We start from the raw sequence: 18,732 nt of genomic DNA, 5'->3' as shown, positions 1-18,732 counted from the left end.
GCAGAAAAGGACCTAGGGGTGACAGTGGACGAGAAGCTGGATATGAGTCAGCAGTGTGCCCTTGTTGCCAAGAAGGCCAATGGCATTTTGGGATGTATAAGTAGGGGCATAGCGAGCAGATCGAGGGACGTGATCGTTCCCCTCTATTCGACCTTGGTGAGGCCTCATCTGGAGTACTGTGTCCAGTTTTGGGCCCCACACTTCAAGAAGGATGTGGGTAAATTGGAGAGAGTCCAGCGAAGGGCAACAAAAATGATTAGGGGACTGGAACACATGAGTTATGAGGAGAGGCTGAGGGAGCTGGGATTGTTTAGCCTGCAGAAGAGAAGAATGAGGGGGGATTTGATAGCTGCTTTCAACTACCTGAAAGGGGGTTCCAAAGAGGATGGCTCTAGACTGTTCTCAATGGTAGCAGATGACAGAACGAGGAGTAATGGTCTCAAGTTGCAGTGGGGGAGGTTTAGATTGGATATTAGGAAAAACTTTTTCACTAAGAGGGTGGTGAAACACTGGAATGCGTTACCTAGGGAGGTGGTAGAATCTCCTTCCTTAGAGGTTTTTAAGGTCAGGCTTGACAAAGCCCTGGCTGGGATGATTTAACTGGGAATTGGTCCTGCTTTGAGCAGGGGGTTGGACTAGATGACCTTCTGGGGTCCCTTCCAACCCTGATATTCTATGATTCTATGATTCTATGGCTTTCTAAGACTGATACAGATGGCTTATCTAGCTATGGTTTTCCTATGACATTTTTCCTTGTGCTGCTTTCTCTTCAAAGTACCCTATGTTGGGGCACTTCTTCCTTATTGAGCATGGCATGGGTAGATTTAGGGATGCCTTGGGGCTGTATCCAGTTTTCTAGAAGATTTGGCTGCTACTTCACCCCTTGGATCAGTTTCTAGTCACCCATCAGCTTTAGGCGAACATCCATTACCTGTGTTTCATGCATGTTTTAGAGTAGACTCTTCTGCTGAGTATATGGAGAAGGGTGACCAGTCTTCCAGTTAGGGTGCTGGACTGGGACTTGGGAGATCTTAGTTTATTCCAAGTTCCATAAACAGCTATGGGGTTGCATGGAGATCATAACGCATAAGATAAGGGTATTTTTATATATATAATTTTGCAATTTACCTTTTAATACTCTATAAATTACTTAAATAATTTATACTTTTTTCCTAAATTTTATGTGAAGAACATTGTGTATAGGCTGACATTTGAGTAGCATAATTACTATCTGCTGTCATGCTGTCAGAGGAAGAGAGATTTCACACAGTTGGGTAGAAATATAATTGTCAAAGTGACAAAGAATGTTGGAGTAATTACCCACTTGACAATGCAGGGAACTCTTTGTATAACTTTTTCTAATTTCAGTGATTTACTGAACAAAAATTCTCATCAAATATCCTTTTGAACAATGACTTGATGTATAAGTATATATGGCGTGTGTGTCTTTATACACGTACATCATGAAATTTCACACTAGAGGGCCTTTCTTTCTTCCTCTGAGCTCTGAGAGAATTTTGGACTCCTTTTTATTCCCCCTTTCTCTTTTTCTAATTTGTCACCTTTCAGTATTTAGCAGAGCTTTGGAGATGTGGGTCTGGAGAGGATTGCTTTATTGAGTCCAAGAAAGCAAAGTATCTGAAGACTCTTGGAATCCTAGAAGATTAGGGTTGGAAGAGACCTCAGCAGGTTGTTTAGTCCAACCTCCTGCTCAAAATAGGAACAACCTCAAATAAATCATCCCAGCCAGGGCTTTGTCAAGCCGGGCCTTAATATCCTCTAAGGATGGAGATTCCACTACTTCCCTAGGTAACCCATTCCAGTGCTTCACCACTCTCCTAGTGAAATAGTTTTTCCTAATAGCTGACCTCACCCACTGCAACTTCAGTCCATTGCTCCTTGTTCTGTCATCTGCCACCACTGAGAACGTCCTAGCTCTGTCCTCTGGAAACCCCCTTCAGGGTTGAAGGCTTCTATCAAATCCCCCCCTCCCTCTGCTCTTCTGCAGACTAAATAAGCCCAGTTCCCTCAGCCTCTCCTCATAAGTCATGTGCCCCAGCTCCCTAATAATTTTCATTGCCCTCTGCTGGACTCTCTCCAGTTTGTCCACATCTTTTCTGCAGTGAGAGGTCCAAAACTGGACGCAGTACTCCAGATGTGGCCTCACCAGTGCCAAATAGAGGGGAATAATCACTTTCCTTGATCTGCTGGCAGTGCTCCTACTAATGAAGCCCAACATGCCATTAGCCTTCTTGGCAACAAAGGTACACTGTTGACTCCTGTCCAGCTTCTCATCCACTATAATCCCAGGTCCTTTCCTGCAGAACTGCTGCTTAGCCAGTCAGTCCCCAGCCTGTGGCAGTGCATGGGATTCTTCCTTCCTAAGTTCAGGACTCTGCACTTGTCCTTGTTGAACCTCATCAGATTTCTTTTGTCCCAATCCTCCAATCTGTCTAGGTCACTCTTGACCCTGTATCTACCTCTCCCCCAGTTTAGTTTCATCCGCAAACTTGCTGAGGGTGCAATCCATCCCATCATCCAGATCATTAATGAAGATTTTGAAAGTTACCGGCTCCAGGACTGATCCCTGGGGTATTCCACTTGATATTGGCTGCCAACCAGACATCGAGACATTGATCACTGTCCATTGAGCCGGACAATCTAGCCAGCTTTCTATCCACCCTATAATCCATTCATCCAATCCATACTTTTTTAACTTGCTGGCAAAAATAGTATGGGAGACTCTATCACAAGGTTTGCTAAAATCAAGGTACATCACGCCCACCGCTTTTCCCCATATCCACAGAGCCAGTTATCTCCTCATAGAAGGCAATCAGGTTGGTCAGCCATTCTAAGAACTCAAGAGCCTCTTGATTTTTGGAGTCGATCATACCACAAGCCTTGGCAGTCTTCTAGCCAGATTGGAGCACATATGCAATTCCTGAAAGAGCACAGGTGACTCGTACTTCCTGATACTGGTGGGGCACCCAGCCTGGGGCCACTGCGCTCACCCCTCCCCACCAGAGTTACATTCAGCTGCTCTCCCTGGCAGCCGGATCTGGGTGAGCAGTGGGAGGGAGCCATTTCTCACGGCGGTTGAAGATGGCTGCTCCAGGTCGCTGCTCTGTGCAGCCAGTACCAGGTTTACAATGGCATTGTGGTGCCGGGCCCACACTCAGAAGGAGACCCAGTACTTCCCTGCTTCCCCTCACCTGTGCTCTGCCCCAAGGCCCCACCCGCACTTGCTCCTCTTTGTTCCCTGCCCCCAAATGAGTGGTGGGGGGAAGCGACCAAGCGTGGGCAGAGCAGGGAGTGGGGCCATGATCCTGCCACCGGAGCCCACAAAAGATTAATCCAGCCCTGTGTGCAGTACAGCAGCTGCCTGAGGGAGAGCCCATCTGGGGCAGCAGCCCACTCCCCTACTGAGCCTAGCTGCCAGGGACAGGGGCTGAGCTAGCTAGAGCCCTCTTTCCCCCTTTCCCGGCTTGTTTGGTCCCTGTCCCCAGCAGCTGGGCCCAGGTTGGGACACTGCCCTAGCCAGGCTCTTTCAGGTAGCCGCCACACTGCATGGAGGAGTGACCTGGAACAGCGTGCATGAGAAGCAGCTGGGCCCATCCCTTCTGCTTCCTGCCTGGGCCCAGCTGCCAGGGACAGGGGGCGAGTATGCCAGAGGGCAGGTGCAGCAGAAGAAGGGATCACCTCTCCCTGCCTCCCTCCTGCAACAGGCCAAGCAGAAATCTGGGGCGGGAGGGGCAGTACGCATCACCACAGCAAAAGAGCATTCTTCTAAATAAAAGATAAAAATCCTCAAACCCCAAATTGTTTGCCTCCTTTTTTTCACTTTTGTAACTACCACTGTGATTATAGCTGTTTACAAACAAAAAGCTAATAATGAATATGACTTAAAAAGTAAGATTGCCCAAGTTTTCAATGCTCAGTAAATAGTGTCATAACAGAATAAGGCAAAAACTTGCACTTAACAGAATTAAGCTTGGAAGGATTAGACTTTTATTGGTAAGTGTCAATAATGTTAGATTTCACCATATATATGCAAACTGACAAAAAAAATTCCATCATAATAAAAATGTATAGATAAAGTAAGAAAAATGCTGCTTGAGGATTTACTAGAGTCTAATTTAAGGGTATTTGTATTGTATATTTTGACATAGGATATTGGCAATTTGTGTGTTAAGAGTTGTGCAGCTTTAACTTTTTGAATCTCAACACCTATTATCATTAAGCAATTGTCTGACCCTCTCCCCCCCCATAATTTCCTGCAGTTTTAAAATGTAAACTGAAAAAAATGCTTAAGCATATATATAGAAGCTATCAAAATTATATATAAAAAGATTGCTAAGTTTTCACGTGATGTATTGCAGAATAGGAAATTGCTAATGGTGCAGTAAAAGTTTATTATATACTAGAGATCACTGTACATGGTTGTTTTACTTTAAAACTTGAGAGAAATAAAATCAAGATTTGACTTGTCATAAAACATTTTATTATCTCTTTGGAGGAAATAGGTTATGAAATATAGGGCTTGAAAGAGTGCATTTTATTGATGGAAATGACTAATATTCTTTGAATGCCATACCTTTTGTGTGGATGAAAAAAGTAGTCTGTCGTGATTATAATGGGTGATATAAGTGTTCCATTGCAGGCAGAATGTTGCTGGGCTGATACCTGTTGTTGTGCTTTGTATTCAGAGAAAAATATGGGGCATTTTTAGTAGTCCCCTATAACTTTGTGGTTTAGAACTAGAATGAAAAGTAACTTTTCATAAAGAATGGTTAAATTTTAAAATGTCATACTGTCACTTTTGTTAATGGAGAAAGTATGGGGGGTTTTTGGTTTTTTCTCCCAGTCTTAAGCAGCATGCTTCCTCATACTTTTTTTAATAGCTTAATTGCCAGTTTGTGACCCCTGGGTAAAGCCCTAGTAAACAGGTTTGCATAGGGGCTCTGAAGGGATCAAATGGTGGAGACTTCCATCCTTATTCTTTCTCTGAATGCCAGTTCAGGAATGTGACTCCCACTATTTTAGTCACATGGGGTTCTTTCCATGTCTTAGGGGATGTCATCATGATTAAAGACAAACAAAATAATCACACTTATGAACTGATTATTTTCTTTAAAGAAAAAACCAAAATACGAACAACAATGTTTTGTACTTACAATCTCTTTTGCATATCTCTGTGGAGAGCTTTCAGCAGATTACTCCTTTGACAGCGTTGGCTCTCCTTTTGGGGGAGAGGTGGGGTGGAAACTCATCTCGAGGTAAGTTAAGACCAAAGTATATTCTTTCCAAAGTCAGTATTGAGTAGGGTGACCAGATAGCAAGTGTGAAAAATCAGGACGGGAGTGGGGTGGTGCCTATATAAGAGACAGCCCCAAATATTGGGACATCTGATCACCCTAGTAGTGAGTCTTGTCTCAGTATATCCTAAATTCTTTTAGTTATCTATAGATGGGGACAGGATTTTTTTTTTTTTTTTTTAAAGGCTGGTGAATCCTATTTGGTTTAAAAACTGTTTATAAATGGGGAGAGGTAAGTAATCTTAACTACATCCTGTGAAACACAAGAGGTTTTTAACTCCGTTACCTAAAAGAAGCTATTCAAGGTAAGGTCTTGAGAGAAACAAATCAATGACTATTAAGGATCTTAAGTTCCAATTAAATCCCACTATTTCTGTTTACCAAGATTAACCCATGAATCCTCACAAGCAATATATTATCTAAACAATCTGGTGTTTAACAAGAGAAGCTGTTAATACTTTAAATTATAATAGTATTTCAATATCCCATTGAAATTATTACAGGAACGATTTAAATGTAATCCCTTGGCTGAGCTTTTGCAAACTCCCCCTCACCAATGATGATGTATTCCAGAGGTAGTGCTGGGCTGTAATGGAGCTTCCTTTTGATGCTGTGTTATGACTACGTTTTTTTTTTTTTAAGCTGCCGTGTTGCTGCTGCTGTTGCATTTAGAGATGAGACTGAGGGCTGGTCTACACTACTGCTTAAACAACGAGGAGTTGTTGTGGCACCTTAGAGACTAATAAATTTATTTGGGCATAAGTTTTCGTGGGCTATAACCCACTTCATCAGTTGCATGGAGTGAGAAATACAGTAGGCAGGTATAAATATACAGCACATGAAAAGATGGGAGTTGCCTTACCAAGTTGGGGAGCCAGTGCTAACTAGGCCAATTCAATCAGGGTGAATGTGGCCCATTCCCAACAGTTGACAAGAAGGTGTGAGTATCAACAGAGGGAAAACTACTTTTCGTGGTGACCCAGCAATTCCCAGTCTGTATTCCGGCCTAATTTGATGGTGTCAAGTTTGCAAATTAATTCCAGCTCAGGAGTTTCTTGTTGAAGTGTGTTTTTTTTTTATTTTAAGTTTTTTTTTTTTTTTGGTTGAAGAATGGCCACTTTTCAGTCTGTTGCTGAGTATCCAGGGAGAGTAAAGTGCTCTCCTATTGGTTTTTGAGTGTTACAATTCTTGATGTCAACAATTTCCCCTCCACCATCAATCTCAGCCTGGACCAGTCCACACAAGAGATCCACTTCCTGAACACTACAGTGTAAATAAGCGATAGTCATATAAACACAACCCTATACCGGAAACCTGACCGCTGTACTTACCTACATGCCTCCACCTTTGATCCAAGACACATCACACGATCCGTTGTCTACAGCCAAGCTCCACGATACAACCACATTTGCTCCAATCCCTCAGACAGAGACACACACCAACAGGATCTCTATCAAGCGTTCTTAAAATTGCAATACCCACCTGGGAAATGAAGAAACAGACAGCCAGAAGGGTACCCAGAAGTCACCTACTACAGAACAGGCCTAGCAAAGAAAGTAACAGAACGCCACTAGCCATCGCCTTCAGCCCCGAACTAAAACCTCTCCAGCGCATCAAGGATCTACAACCTATCCTGGAGGACGATCCCTCACTCACAGACCTTGGGAGACCGGCCAATCCTCGCTTACAGACAGCCCCCCGCCCCCAACCTGAAGCAAATACTCACCAGCAACTACACCCCACACAACAGAAACCAATCCCTGCAACAAACCCTGTTGCCAGCTCTGTCTGCCTATCTATTCAAGGGACACCATCATAGGACCTAGCCACATCTGCCACACCATCAGGGGCTCGTTCACCTGCACATCTACCAATGTGATATATGCCATCATGTGCCAGCAATGCCCCTCTGCCATGTACATTGGCCAAACCAAATAGTCTCTACGCAAAAGAATAAATGGACACAAATCAGACATCAAGAATTGTAACATTCAAAAACCAGTAGGAAAACACTTAACTCTCATTGGTCACTCAATAACAGACCTAAAAGTGGCAATTCTTCAATTAACAGCAGGATACCAAGGGAGGAAAAATAACTTGTGTAGTGGTAATGAGAGTGGCCCATTTCAAACGGTTGACAAGAAGGTATGAGTAACAGTAGGGGGAAATTAGGTTTAGGTTTTGTAATGACCCAACCACTCCCAGTCTTTATTCAGGCCTAATGTGATGGTGTCCAGTTTGCAAATTAATTCCAGTTCTGCAGTTTCATGTTGGAGTCTGTTTTTGTTGTTGAAGAATTGCCACTTTTAGGTCTGTTATTGAGTGAGAGGGCGGCAGAGGGGCATTGCTGGCACATGGTGGCATACATCACATTGGTAGATGTGCATGTGAACGAGCCCCTGATGGTGTGGCTGATGTGGTTAGGTCTTATGATGGTGTCCCTTGAAAAGATATATGGACAGAGTTGGCACCGGGGTTTGTTGCAGGGTTTGGTTCCTGGGTTAGTGTTTTTGTTGTGTGGGGTGTAGTTGCTGGTGAGTATTTGCTTTAGGTTGGGGGGCTGTCTGTAAGCGAGGACTGGCCTGTCTCCCAAGGTATGGTACAGCAGCATTATCATTTATGCCAGCATAGATCATGATCCCCACTCCTGAAATGCTTTTGGGGGACCATCCTGGTGAATGTATCACTACTATCTTTCTGGTCTGTCCTTGGACTTATTAAAAAAGGCTATCTTCTGCTTCCTAGTCATACAAATCAGTGTAACATCCTCCAAAGTAATCACTGCCTAAAGAGGCTTAAAGGCAATCACTATATAGCTCTTCTTTCACTGCCACCATTCACCAGTCCATTGCTTGTCATTTGCCTGACACCCACTGCCCCTGGATACTGGACCTTGTAAAGCACATGCTGCCTGTCTAAAATCGGGACAATCACCCAACTCTGAAAATATCCCATAATTACAACAAGGTTCATCATAATAGGGTTTCTAGACACGGGGGGGGGCGGAGTGAAAAACGACCCATGATGACAGGTCTTCCAAGACAGGGAAGAAGCTCTGGGGGTGGTGTTCCAAAAGAGTGGGGAAAATTTATCGTTGCTGTCATGGAAACTGAACTTTATAAGAATGAGAGCTATTTGTTAAAATTCATATCTTTCACAGCTCCTGCATCTGAAATTCCAAGACCTTTCAGGACAGGCCCCTTATCTACATCTGGGCAGTTTGCCAATCTCCATGGAATAAAATGCAGGACAAGGGAAGAAATGTTTACAGATTTTCTCATCGTCTCTCAGAAAAGATCTGAAAGCACTGAGTACTGGAAGGATCTTTCACTGTAGGAAAAGGATAGGCAGCTGAGCAGAGACACGTGCCAACAGAACCTCACAATGACCCATAAGATCATTGACCTTTACCGGGACACTGTTGAAATGGACTCATATTCAGATACAGAATGGTCTGCTGGAGAGAGTGCTGCTATGCGTGCCTACCCAGTACAGCAAGCTCAAGCAGGACAACATCCCAGTTATGCACTAAAACGTTGGCCAACACTAGTTACTGGAACAACAGCACTTCTCTGGACATGCTTGTAACCAGAAGCCATTCCCTTCCCAAAGGCTACACCTTCCCAGGACACACCCAAGAATCGCCATACTGGGTCAGACCAGTGGTTCATCTAGCCCAGTATCCTGTTTTCAGACGGGGCCAGTGCCAGATGCTTCAGAGGGAATGAACAGAACAAGGCAATTTATCAAATGATCTATCCCTGTGTCCTCCAGTCCCAGGTTCTGATAGTCAGGGGGTTGCATCCCTGACCATGTGGGCTAATAACCACTGATGGACCTTGTGACCCAGTGTGCCTAGGGCTGCCCTCACTGGAAATGCCGAGGTCCAGACAGGCTGCAAAAGGGAGAGCAGATATTCCCTAGACTGGTGGGTAACACTGAAATTAATCTCCCCAACCAGTCACAAACTGTGCTTCTGATCCCCGCACTGGTTATCAAGAAGCAAAAAAGGTTGCGGGAGGGTGGGAAGAGAAATCACACTGCCCCCTTACTGCATTCCAGTTTTCTGGCTCCCAATAACACCTAGGTCCAGTACAGTGAGAAGTTACTTAAACTCTGTTCACATACACAAAATGTTCTTCTGACCCCAAAGGGTCAACCATGTTACCAGGTCCGTATATGTTTGGATCTTACCCAAAATACCATTCTGTCAGCCAATCCTTTAGTGCCTAAAACTAAAGGTTTATTATAAAGAAAAAACAAGAAGAGAGATGTTAAATAGCAAAGCAATCACATACATACAAAGACTTAGAAGTCCATATATCAGGTTCTTAGCAGTATTGGTAAATATGCTGGCTTGAAAGTCCCTCTGGAACACATCCACAGCTTGGATGGGTCATTCAGTCCTTTGTTCAGAGCTTCTTTTGTAGAAAAGTTACTCCAGAGGCAAGAAGCAGGACTGAAGACAAAATGGAGATGATGCAGCTGTCTTTTGTAGTCTTTTGCCATACAGCTTGTATTTCCAAACCCAATCTGCACAGTCCATGACCTGGAAGCCTTAGAGTTCTGTCCATAGGTATGCCCCTGCATGCCTTGCTGAGTCATAAGGTGTAGCCCTTGCTTTTTCTCAATGGGTCAGTTGTATCGCTGATATCTCTTGATGAGTCATCAGGCAGGCTATGCAATGCTGAAGCCAATCTATTGGGGGTGTCAGCCAGATGTACAGCACAAGTTTGGAACTACAGACATATGTATAACTTTACAATACAAAGGTGATACAAACCCATAAACAAGATTATCATACTTGGCAAATTATAACATGCTGTATAAGGCAAAAATATCTGGCACAACTCATTACAATATTGGTATTCATAATATCCTAAAGTGTCCCCCAGCTTCTATACAGCATCACAGACCTATCCTCCATGGACTTATCCAATACTTTTTTTTGAACCCACTTACACTTTTGGTTGTCACAACATCCCCTGGCAAGCTCCACATGCTGACCATGCATTGTGTGAAGATGTACTTCCTTCTGTTTGTTTTAAACCTGTTCCCTATTAATTTCCTTGGGTGACCCATAGTTCTTATGTGATGGGGTAAATAACACTTTTTCTCCACACCTTTCATAATTTTATAGACCTCTATCATGTCCCCCGCCTTTAGTAGTCTCTTCATATGGAAGCTGTTCCATACCCCTAATCATTTTTGTTGCCCTTCTCTGTATCTTTTTCCAATACTAATAATCTTTTTTGAGATGGGGCAACTAGAACTGCATGCAGTATTCAAGGTGTGGGCATCCCAGGGACTTTTATAGCTGCATTAAGACATTTTCTGTCTTATCTATCCCTTTCCTCATGGTTCCCAACATTCTCTTAGATTTTTCAGCACCCACTCGCCACACTCCTTCCTGTCCAGGGATTGGAGCGGCCGGGGCCCTGGCACCCCGCTACTCCGGCCCACTGTGAAGCAACATGCATTGCTGCTGCTGTGTGCCTTTGCTTGCTAGCCCCCGGGAGCAGCATGTGATGCAACGCCCCTTTCTCCCAGCCTCCCTCTCTGCACCATCCCTTCTCTTCGAGACCCCGCCCCCACCCTGCACTTAGTCCCCACCCTCACACTGCCTCTTCCCTGCAAGACCTTGCCCCCACCCCGGTTGCTAGCCCTTGTGAGATGGCTTGTTGCTGCCAGTGCAAACACAGATACAGGTAAAAGATGGCTAGTGGATCCCGGTTCAGATTGTGGGTTGATCATTTTTGTATCCGCGCAGGGCTCTACCCATCCTTTCTGTACAAGATCCTCCTTTTCTAAAAGGCTCCTCCATTTCTGATAAACCTAGATCCCTCCTCTGAACACCATTGTCTCATCCACACATTGAGACCTTGAAGTTCTTCCTATCTAATGGGCCCTTTATGTGGAACTGGAAGCATTTCAGAGAATGCTACCATGGAGGTCCTGGACTTTAATCTCTTATCTAGCAGTCTAAAATTGGACCCCAGGACCTGTCTCCTACCTTTTCCCTGTGTCAGTACTATCTACTTGTACCATGACTACCAGCTCCTCCCCAGCACTGCACATAAGTCTGTCTGGATGTCTCGAGAGGGCCACAAACTTCAAACCCAGCAGGCAGTTAACCGTGTGGTTCTCCTGGTCATCACCAACACAACCATCTATATTTCTAATAATCGACTCCCCCGCTACTATTACCGGTCTCTTCCTAATAACAGGGGTCACTTGCCCTGGAGGGGTATCCTAAGTGTGAGAGGATACCATGACATCATCTGGAAGGAGGGTCCCAACTATAGGATCATTTCTCTCCACTCCAGCTTGATGATTCATTCTCTGAGATTTTTATCCTCCTCAGCAGCACAGAGGTTCTTAGATGGTGGGAGGGACGGCTTTACTGTGTCCTGGACAGTCTTGTCTGTGTACCTCTCGGTCTCCTTTAGCTCCTCCAATTCAGCTCCTGTGGTCTGAAGAGCTTGTACTCCATCTCTGAGGGCCACGATCTGCTTGCATTGAGTGCACACACATGCCACCAGCCCGCAAGGCAGGTAATCATACGTGCTGCATTCAGTGTAATAAAGTAGATAGCCCCCACTCTGCCGATCGACTTCTGCCTGCATTATTTTACTCTTGAAGGGGTTTATTTTTGTTCGGTGTTTGTGTGAGGTTTGTTGTTGTGTGTGTTTAGTTTTTGTGGGTGATGGTGGTGGGAGAGTTATTGGCCTAACAGTTTAGAGAATTTTCATTAGGTGGGTCTGGCTCCCATGCTCTCCTGTTTGCTGCTTCTGTTCTCTAGCTTCTCTGGTTGCTTATGAGCTGGCTTTTAAAATCCCTGTTGCCCCCTTTTCAAGGGATCCTAAAGGGATTAGGGTTTAAAGGATAGTAGTAGTAGGCTAATTAGGAAGCTCTCAGCCTTGCCTACCAGGCTGCTAGGCTCAGCACACAATGCCCCAAACAGACCATGCTATAAACTTCAACCAAGCAGGCGCACAGCAAGCAAGCAAGTTCACAACTACAAACCAATTAACAGACAACACACTCACCCTAAGGGTTACATAGTTATTTCTCCTTCACCTAGAGAACTCCGTGGCAAGACTCCCCTGTTTGCTGCTCCTGTTTGTTAGCTGAGCACAGGGCACCAAGAACAGCAAGTTTTAGGAGGCCTATTTTGAACCCTTCAGCCCACCCCAAGCCATTCCCCCATGGCATTCCAAAAGCCTAGTGGCCAGCCATCAATGCCATGCAGCACTCCTCACCCACCACAGGGTCCTGTGGCCAGTCCGCAAGGCAAAGTGACAAAGAAGACAGCACATCTACACGTGACTGTGAACATTGCTTCTGCAATGTGTATGTGCACTTGGCGATTGGACTCTTAATTAAGATTGTGCTCCGCTCTTCTTGAGCTTCTGTTGTTTTTTATGTTAGCAAAATTGCACACTTCTATTGACTTAGTTTTAGAAATTGCACTATTTCTGAAATAATCTTTTTGTTCAAAGGTGACTACAGTTTCATGAAAGCACTTCCCATACATAAAGTATGTTAAAAGAAAAGGAGTACTAGTGGCACCTTAGAGACTAACCAATTTATTTGAGCATAAGCTTTCGTGAGCTACAGCTCACTTCATCGGATGCATTTAGTGGAAAATACAGTGAGGAGATTTATGTACACACAGAACATGAAAAAATGGGTGTTATACACACTGTAAGGAGAGTGATCACTGCTGGTAATAGCTCATCCACACTTTGCTATACTAATCGTCTTTGAGGATGTTGCAGGATGGGCCAAATAGCCATAAATTATATGTAAATTGTTTGGGGTTTTTTGCAGATGCAGACACCATGACAGTAATGTCAGTTAGTAATTCTAGGGCATCAAAATAATTTGTATTTGTCAATTGTAAGTAAAAGACGTAACTTCTCTATTTGAAAAGTGAAGCCTAAAGTGCAGCTTTTTGATTGTGAAAGCTTGCTTGATCAGTTTCAATTGTCTTGGTAATTTATTTAAACTATAATACAGAAAAAAGTCACAATAACTATTCAGCATTTCCTAAACATATGAAAGTTAGGTTACAAACACTTGGTAACTAATAACCTGCATTCCTGTTATAATTCTGGATTTTCATTTAAATTATGTTAGAGAACACCAAACAGGCCCCCCACCCCCAAAAATAGAATTTTTAAATTGCTCAGACTTTCACACATGAAAATCATACAGTTTTGCTAATCCATTGTCCTGAACCTGGCTGGGTACTTTGGGTAGAGCTTGGTTCTGATTGTCCTGATGTTGTATTGACTGGTTGGTAAATATTTTATTTGCTCACAAAGTCTTTTATTTAGTTATTTTTTTAAATGGGGAAAATCGGAGAATGGAAGTAAACTTTGACAGTCAGGAAAAAAAATCTAAAAATAACAATAGGGAATCTTTTGACATTTTGGAAGGTATTTTAGACACAATTCTAGCAAATCCTAAAGGAAGGGAGAATGAGCGAATGAAACAGGCTGGCTAAGATTATTTTTCATAGGCAAAGTTTTTTTTCCCTAAGCTCTGTTCTGGTATGGTGGAATGAAGCCCACCTGGATTCTTTTATAATCTCCCACAAACTTCTTGACTGCCATAATCTATCGGCCTGGATTAAAAATAGATTCTTTCCACTTTCATTGGGTAGCTATTTCAGTCTGTCATGAGCCAGTGAAATCTCCTGGAATCCACTGTGCATCTTGTATTTATATATTTCCTCTTTGGGGAAACAGCTTCTTTGGGGATAAAAATCCTCACTGGTTCTTTTAAATAATGGAAGAAACTGAAAATCTGAAAGTTTCTGCTGCATTGGAAATCCTTATGATTGCTATACCGCTGAATGGAAGGAATGAGATACTATACTTGGTTCTCCCTATTTATTTATTTATTTATTTTTAATAAGTCTTTCTTCAGATTTTCAACTTCCTGTATGAATTCATGTGGCAAGGTCAGGAGGTGAAGTGGCAAGTCAAATAGCAAATGCGCTCTGGAAATCAGGCTTGAATTTTCTAGACCTGGGCAGATCCTCAGCTGATGTAAATGGTCAGTTGCATTTGTAGGTATGATGGTTTCATTTTGCCACCTGATTTCACTCACTCTGGCATTTTAGGCATATGAGGTGGGAAGAACACGTAAGACTGATATTTGTGGTTTTAACTTTTTAAAGAGATTATATTTTAAAAGAAAAAGAGAAGCAAAGATCTTTTATTTCTTAAGTTTTAATTTCTAGGTTTTTTATTTTTTATCTAGATTTGAGCTTTGTATGGAGAAACTGCATATCTATCCTTATGATTAGTAATCAGATGGCACATTACACATAGTTTAAAAAAAATTCTTTGCATGCAAAGTGTGTGTGTCAGTCACACTAAGGCTGTAGAGCAAACAGCCAGTTGGCATTTTGCTCATGCGGTAGAGGCTCATGCACTAAACTCCAGAGATGCCGACTTCGATCCTGCCCGCCCGCTGACGACCAGGGTCTGTCAGTGTTACACAAGCACTATTCAGTCTTGGAAGAAATGCTGTGTGTGTTTGTTTTGGGGGAGCTATTGCAAACAGCAGGAGAGTTTGCCCTTTGCCTTAATCAGACTAATCAATTGGACGAACCATGCAAGGGTGTTTTTTTGGCTCAGATTTCTGAAAGAGGGAATTTGCTACATGCTGTTTTATCACCAGTATTCAAGGACTGGTGTGTTTATATACTGCAAGTAAAACAAGTTGCAATAAGAAAATACTTAAACTTCACATCAGTGATTGCTCCTCCAATGGAAAACCAACTGTCAGGGCCCCAAAATCTGCTATTGGTTGGCATAGGACTGGGGTTCCCAAGTTTTTGCCAGCACGACCCCATTTTAATGAAGACTTTCCTGCTGGGACCTCAGACACATACAAGTTGCCATTTTGAAGAGCAACATGGCATCCTTTGCACAGCATGACCTTGCACGCACTGTACGTGAGAGGTCACGCTGCATAGAGGATGCCATTTTTCTCTACAAAATGGCTTCCTACACACAGTGTAGGACCCTGTACATATGGTGCATGTGAGGTTATGCTGTTATGCTGCTTGATGCCTGTATCCTCCAGGCATCATGATCTCTCACTCACTGTATGTGCAAGGTCACGGTGTACATAGCAAAATGGTGTCCTTTGCATAGTACGGATCATTGCAATCCCATCTGGTGATGGGGGTCACTACCCACAGTTTGGGAACTGCTGGCATAGGAGCAATGGTTTTCTAGAACAAATGGAAATAAATTTAAAATTGCTGTAAAGCATAGCTTTACTGTACAGGTTCTCGCTCTGTCTTTGCTTCTTTTTATTCATGAAGTGTATATGGCCGTGTCTAGTAAAAAACCATTGTTGCTACCTGCACTTGAATTTTTAGCTGTCTTTGGACCCTGCCTTTGAGTTTGTGAAGTACACTGGGACCCTACTTACAGTTTAGAGGTCTGGGCGCTATTGCAATATGGTAGTTTTAAAAAAAAAAAGACAAAACTAAATCTTTATCTATGCACTGGTTTCAAAGCAAGGTAAGCTGCACCAGTGCAAGTCACTTTTTGTGCAAGTGCAACACATCTACACTAGGGGCTTGTATTGGTGCAGTTCTCTGGTGCAGCTGTACCAGTGCACTAACAGTGGTAACAGAGCTTGAGATGTATCTAAAATGTTGGGAATGTGTCCTCGTTTCTAACAATCCATATTCTTTACCTATATTTTTGTGTCTTCTGCCTTCTGATTAAGGTCAGATCACCTGGTTTGGCTATGAAAGCCCTCGTAGCTTCTGGGACTATATCCGAGTAGCTTGCCGTAAGGTTTCACACAATTGCATCTGCAGCATTGAGAATATGGAGAATGTCAGTTCTTCTAGAGCAAAGGTAAGAAATAAAATGTCAAGGTGGCTGCAAATTACCATTTATTGTATGTACATGTTAATCTTTATTTTTGTTCCCAACAGGAAAATATAACTGACTAAGTTTATCCTGTAAAATCCTTCAAAGTTTTGTTTTTTTTGTTTTGTAACTATCTAGTTATTACAAATCCTTGCCATGTAAATAGCAGAAACAGAATGATGATCATTACAATAGTGAGCTTTTCTTTTTTGTTTAGAGAAAAATAATGTAGGAATATAAATCTCATCAAATCTTTCTATTTAACAGAGTGTTTATCATATAACAGGTTGAGCCTGTTCACACCATCCAAAACGTATTGTTTCTGGTGGTTTTTATTGAGTGAAACTACTGACTCTACTCATATTTATCAAATCAGGCATGTCTATCAAATATTAATATTTTTTAGAAAAAGACGTGTGCTGTTTTTTTCCTGCAGGTTAATGTACTTTTGTCTGAGTCCTGAATATATGGTACCCAAATATCAAAGTATCTTTGTCCTCTTTTTAATTTTTCAATAACATCCTCCCATTTATTTTGGAACCGTTCTTCTCAATCTGGGCTATTTTTCTTTTAAAAGTGAAAGGCTATCAGTTATCTAGTGGCTACTAGCAGATGAGAGATTAATTCTTCATTTCTTTGTGACAGTTTCCTCTAGGAAGTCCCAGGAGGATTACCAGAGGTATTAAATACACCATAATAATTTTTGGGAAGTTTGGTTATGAAGTGAATCCCAATATTCTCTGGACTTGTCCACTCTGTGCATAAAAATCTCTTCTTTTCAATTTTTATATATAAATAAAATAATTTTTAACCTGATTGGCATACGATTGAAACAATATCTTAAAGAAATTTTCTGTTATCATGCTACACGCTGAGGTTGCAGGTCCTGTTTCGCAGATCAAAACACATTTCTTTGGGGGTAATTTGTCTGTACAAATCCTTCTTCCTCTGTCATATGGGGACATTTCTTTGTTGGGAAAGTTGTCTGCAAAGTTTGATAATGTTTTCTTCCCAATTGACCAGAAGCCAACATTTCTATTAAAGTCAATTTCTGTATAAAAACCACTTTTCTAGAAAGTGGAGAAAATAATATCTAACTTGAAAGTTCCTTAGGAGAGTGGGCCACTGTGTTATCTCTCTGCCACAGCAAGAGTGAGCTTTGTTGGAGATTAGATACTGTGTGTCAGCTCCCAGCCACCCCAGGGTGTCTTCTGAACCAGCAAACTTCTTGAGACTCTACCAGTCTTAGCCTTGCGGGTAACAATCAATGAACTCCAGCCCCCAAGCACCTCAGAGTTGTCTCTCTACAATGTACAGACCCTATCACTTTGCATTCACTGAAGATATTTGCTGCTGTTTTAAAGAGTTAGGGCATTACAGCTTAGTAACTTAATTGCGGTAATGAACCCTTCCCTTCAAGCACAACTGACTTGGTTTGAAGGAAAAATAGAACAAGTTTCTTAACAAAAAGATATAGGATAAGTCAGGGGTAGGCACCTATGGCACGCATGCCAAAGGTGGCACGTGAGCTGATTTTCAGTGGCACTCACACTGCTCGGGTCCTGGCCACTGGTCCGGGGGGCTCTGCATTTTAATTTAATTTGAAATGAAGCTTCTTAAACATTTAAGAAACCTTATTTACTTTACATACAATAATAGTTTAGTTATATATTATAGACTTATAGAAAGAGACCTTCTAAAAATGTTAATGTATTACTGGCACGCGAAACCTTAAATTTGAGTGAACAAATGAAGACTCGGCACACCACTTCTGAAAAGTTGCCGACCCCTGCAGTATAGGGTGGTGTTTATGTGACCATCACTTATTTGCACTGTAGTGTCCAGGAAGTGGACCTCTTGTGTGGACTGGTCTAGGCTGAGATTGATGGTGGGGTGGAAATTGTTGAAATCCAGATGGAATTCAAGGGCTTTCTTCCTGTGGGTCCATATGATGAAGATGTCATCAATGTAGCATAAGTAGAGGAAGGGTGCTAGGGGACTGAGGAAGCGTTGTTCTTCTTCGAGTAGTGTCCCTATGGGTGCTCTACTTTAGGTGTCTGTGTGCCCCTGCACCTCTAATGGGAGATTTTTGGCAGCAGTGTCCTGTTGAGCCCGTGCATGTGCTCTTCCTCCCTCATGGTCTGCCTGGAGGCTATTTAGCACTCACTCCATGGGCGAACCCCCCTCACTTCCTTCTCTACTGCCTTTGGCCTCTGACCAGTTGTCCCTTCCTTATTTGTGTCATTAGCATAAGTAGTAGTTGTTTTGTTACCTTTGTTCTCCCTAAAAGTATTCAGGCTAGTTTTGTTTTATTTTATTTTATTCCTTTGGTTTAAAAAGAAAAGAGAAAAAGGAAAAGAACTTCTTTCCTTCCCTGTCTGGGGGCATTCCACCCCCCCCCCCCGGCATCTAGTAGACTCATAATTATTTTCTTTTTCAATTACCAAAAAAAAAAAAAAAAAGAAAAGAAAGATGCTGTTCTTCTACATATTCCTCCCTGCTAGAGG

General features: G+C 42.6%; 1 protein-coding gene across 4 annotated transcripts in view; it reads left to right on the top strand.

The window, feature by feature from the left end:
* Positions 1–18,732, top strand: part of RUNDC3B (RUN domain containing 3B) — a 147,139-nt gene that overhangs the window by 31,985 nt on the left and 96,422 nt on the right. For all 4 annotated transcript variants that reach the window (XM_084621962.1, XM_084621960.1, XM_084621961.1 and 1 more), the window contains exon 3: positions 16,077–16,210. In XM_084621962.1, coding sequence (XP_084478088.1) covers positions 16,077–16,210 — 134 coding nt within the window. The remainder of the gene's footprint in view (positions 1–16,076; positions 16,211–18,732) is intronic.

Source organism: Lepidochelys olivacea (assembly GCF_965140295.1).
Source record: "Lepidochelys olivacea isolate rLepOli2 genome assembly, chromosome: 2".
NCBI classification, from domain to species: domain Eukaryota; kingdom Metazoa; phylum Chordata; order Testudines; family Cheloniidae; genus Lepidochelys; species Lepidochelys olivacea.
Note: the sequence above shows the minus strand (reverse complement) of the source record. Positions and strands in the feature narration are given on the sequence as shown.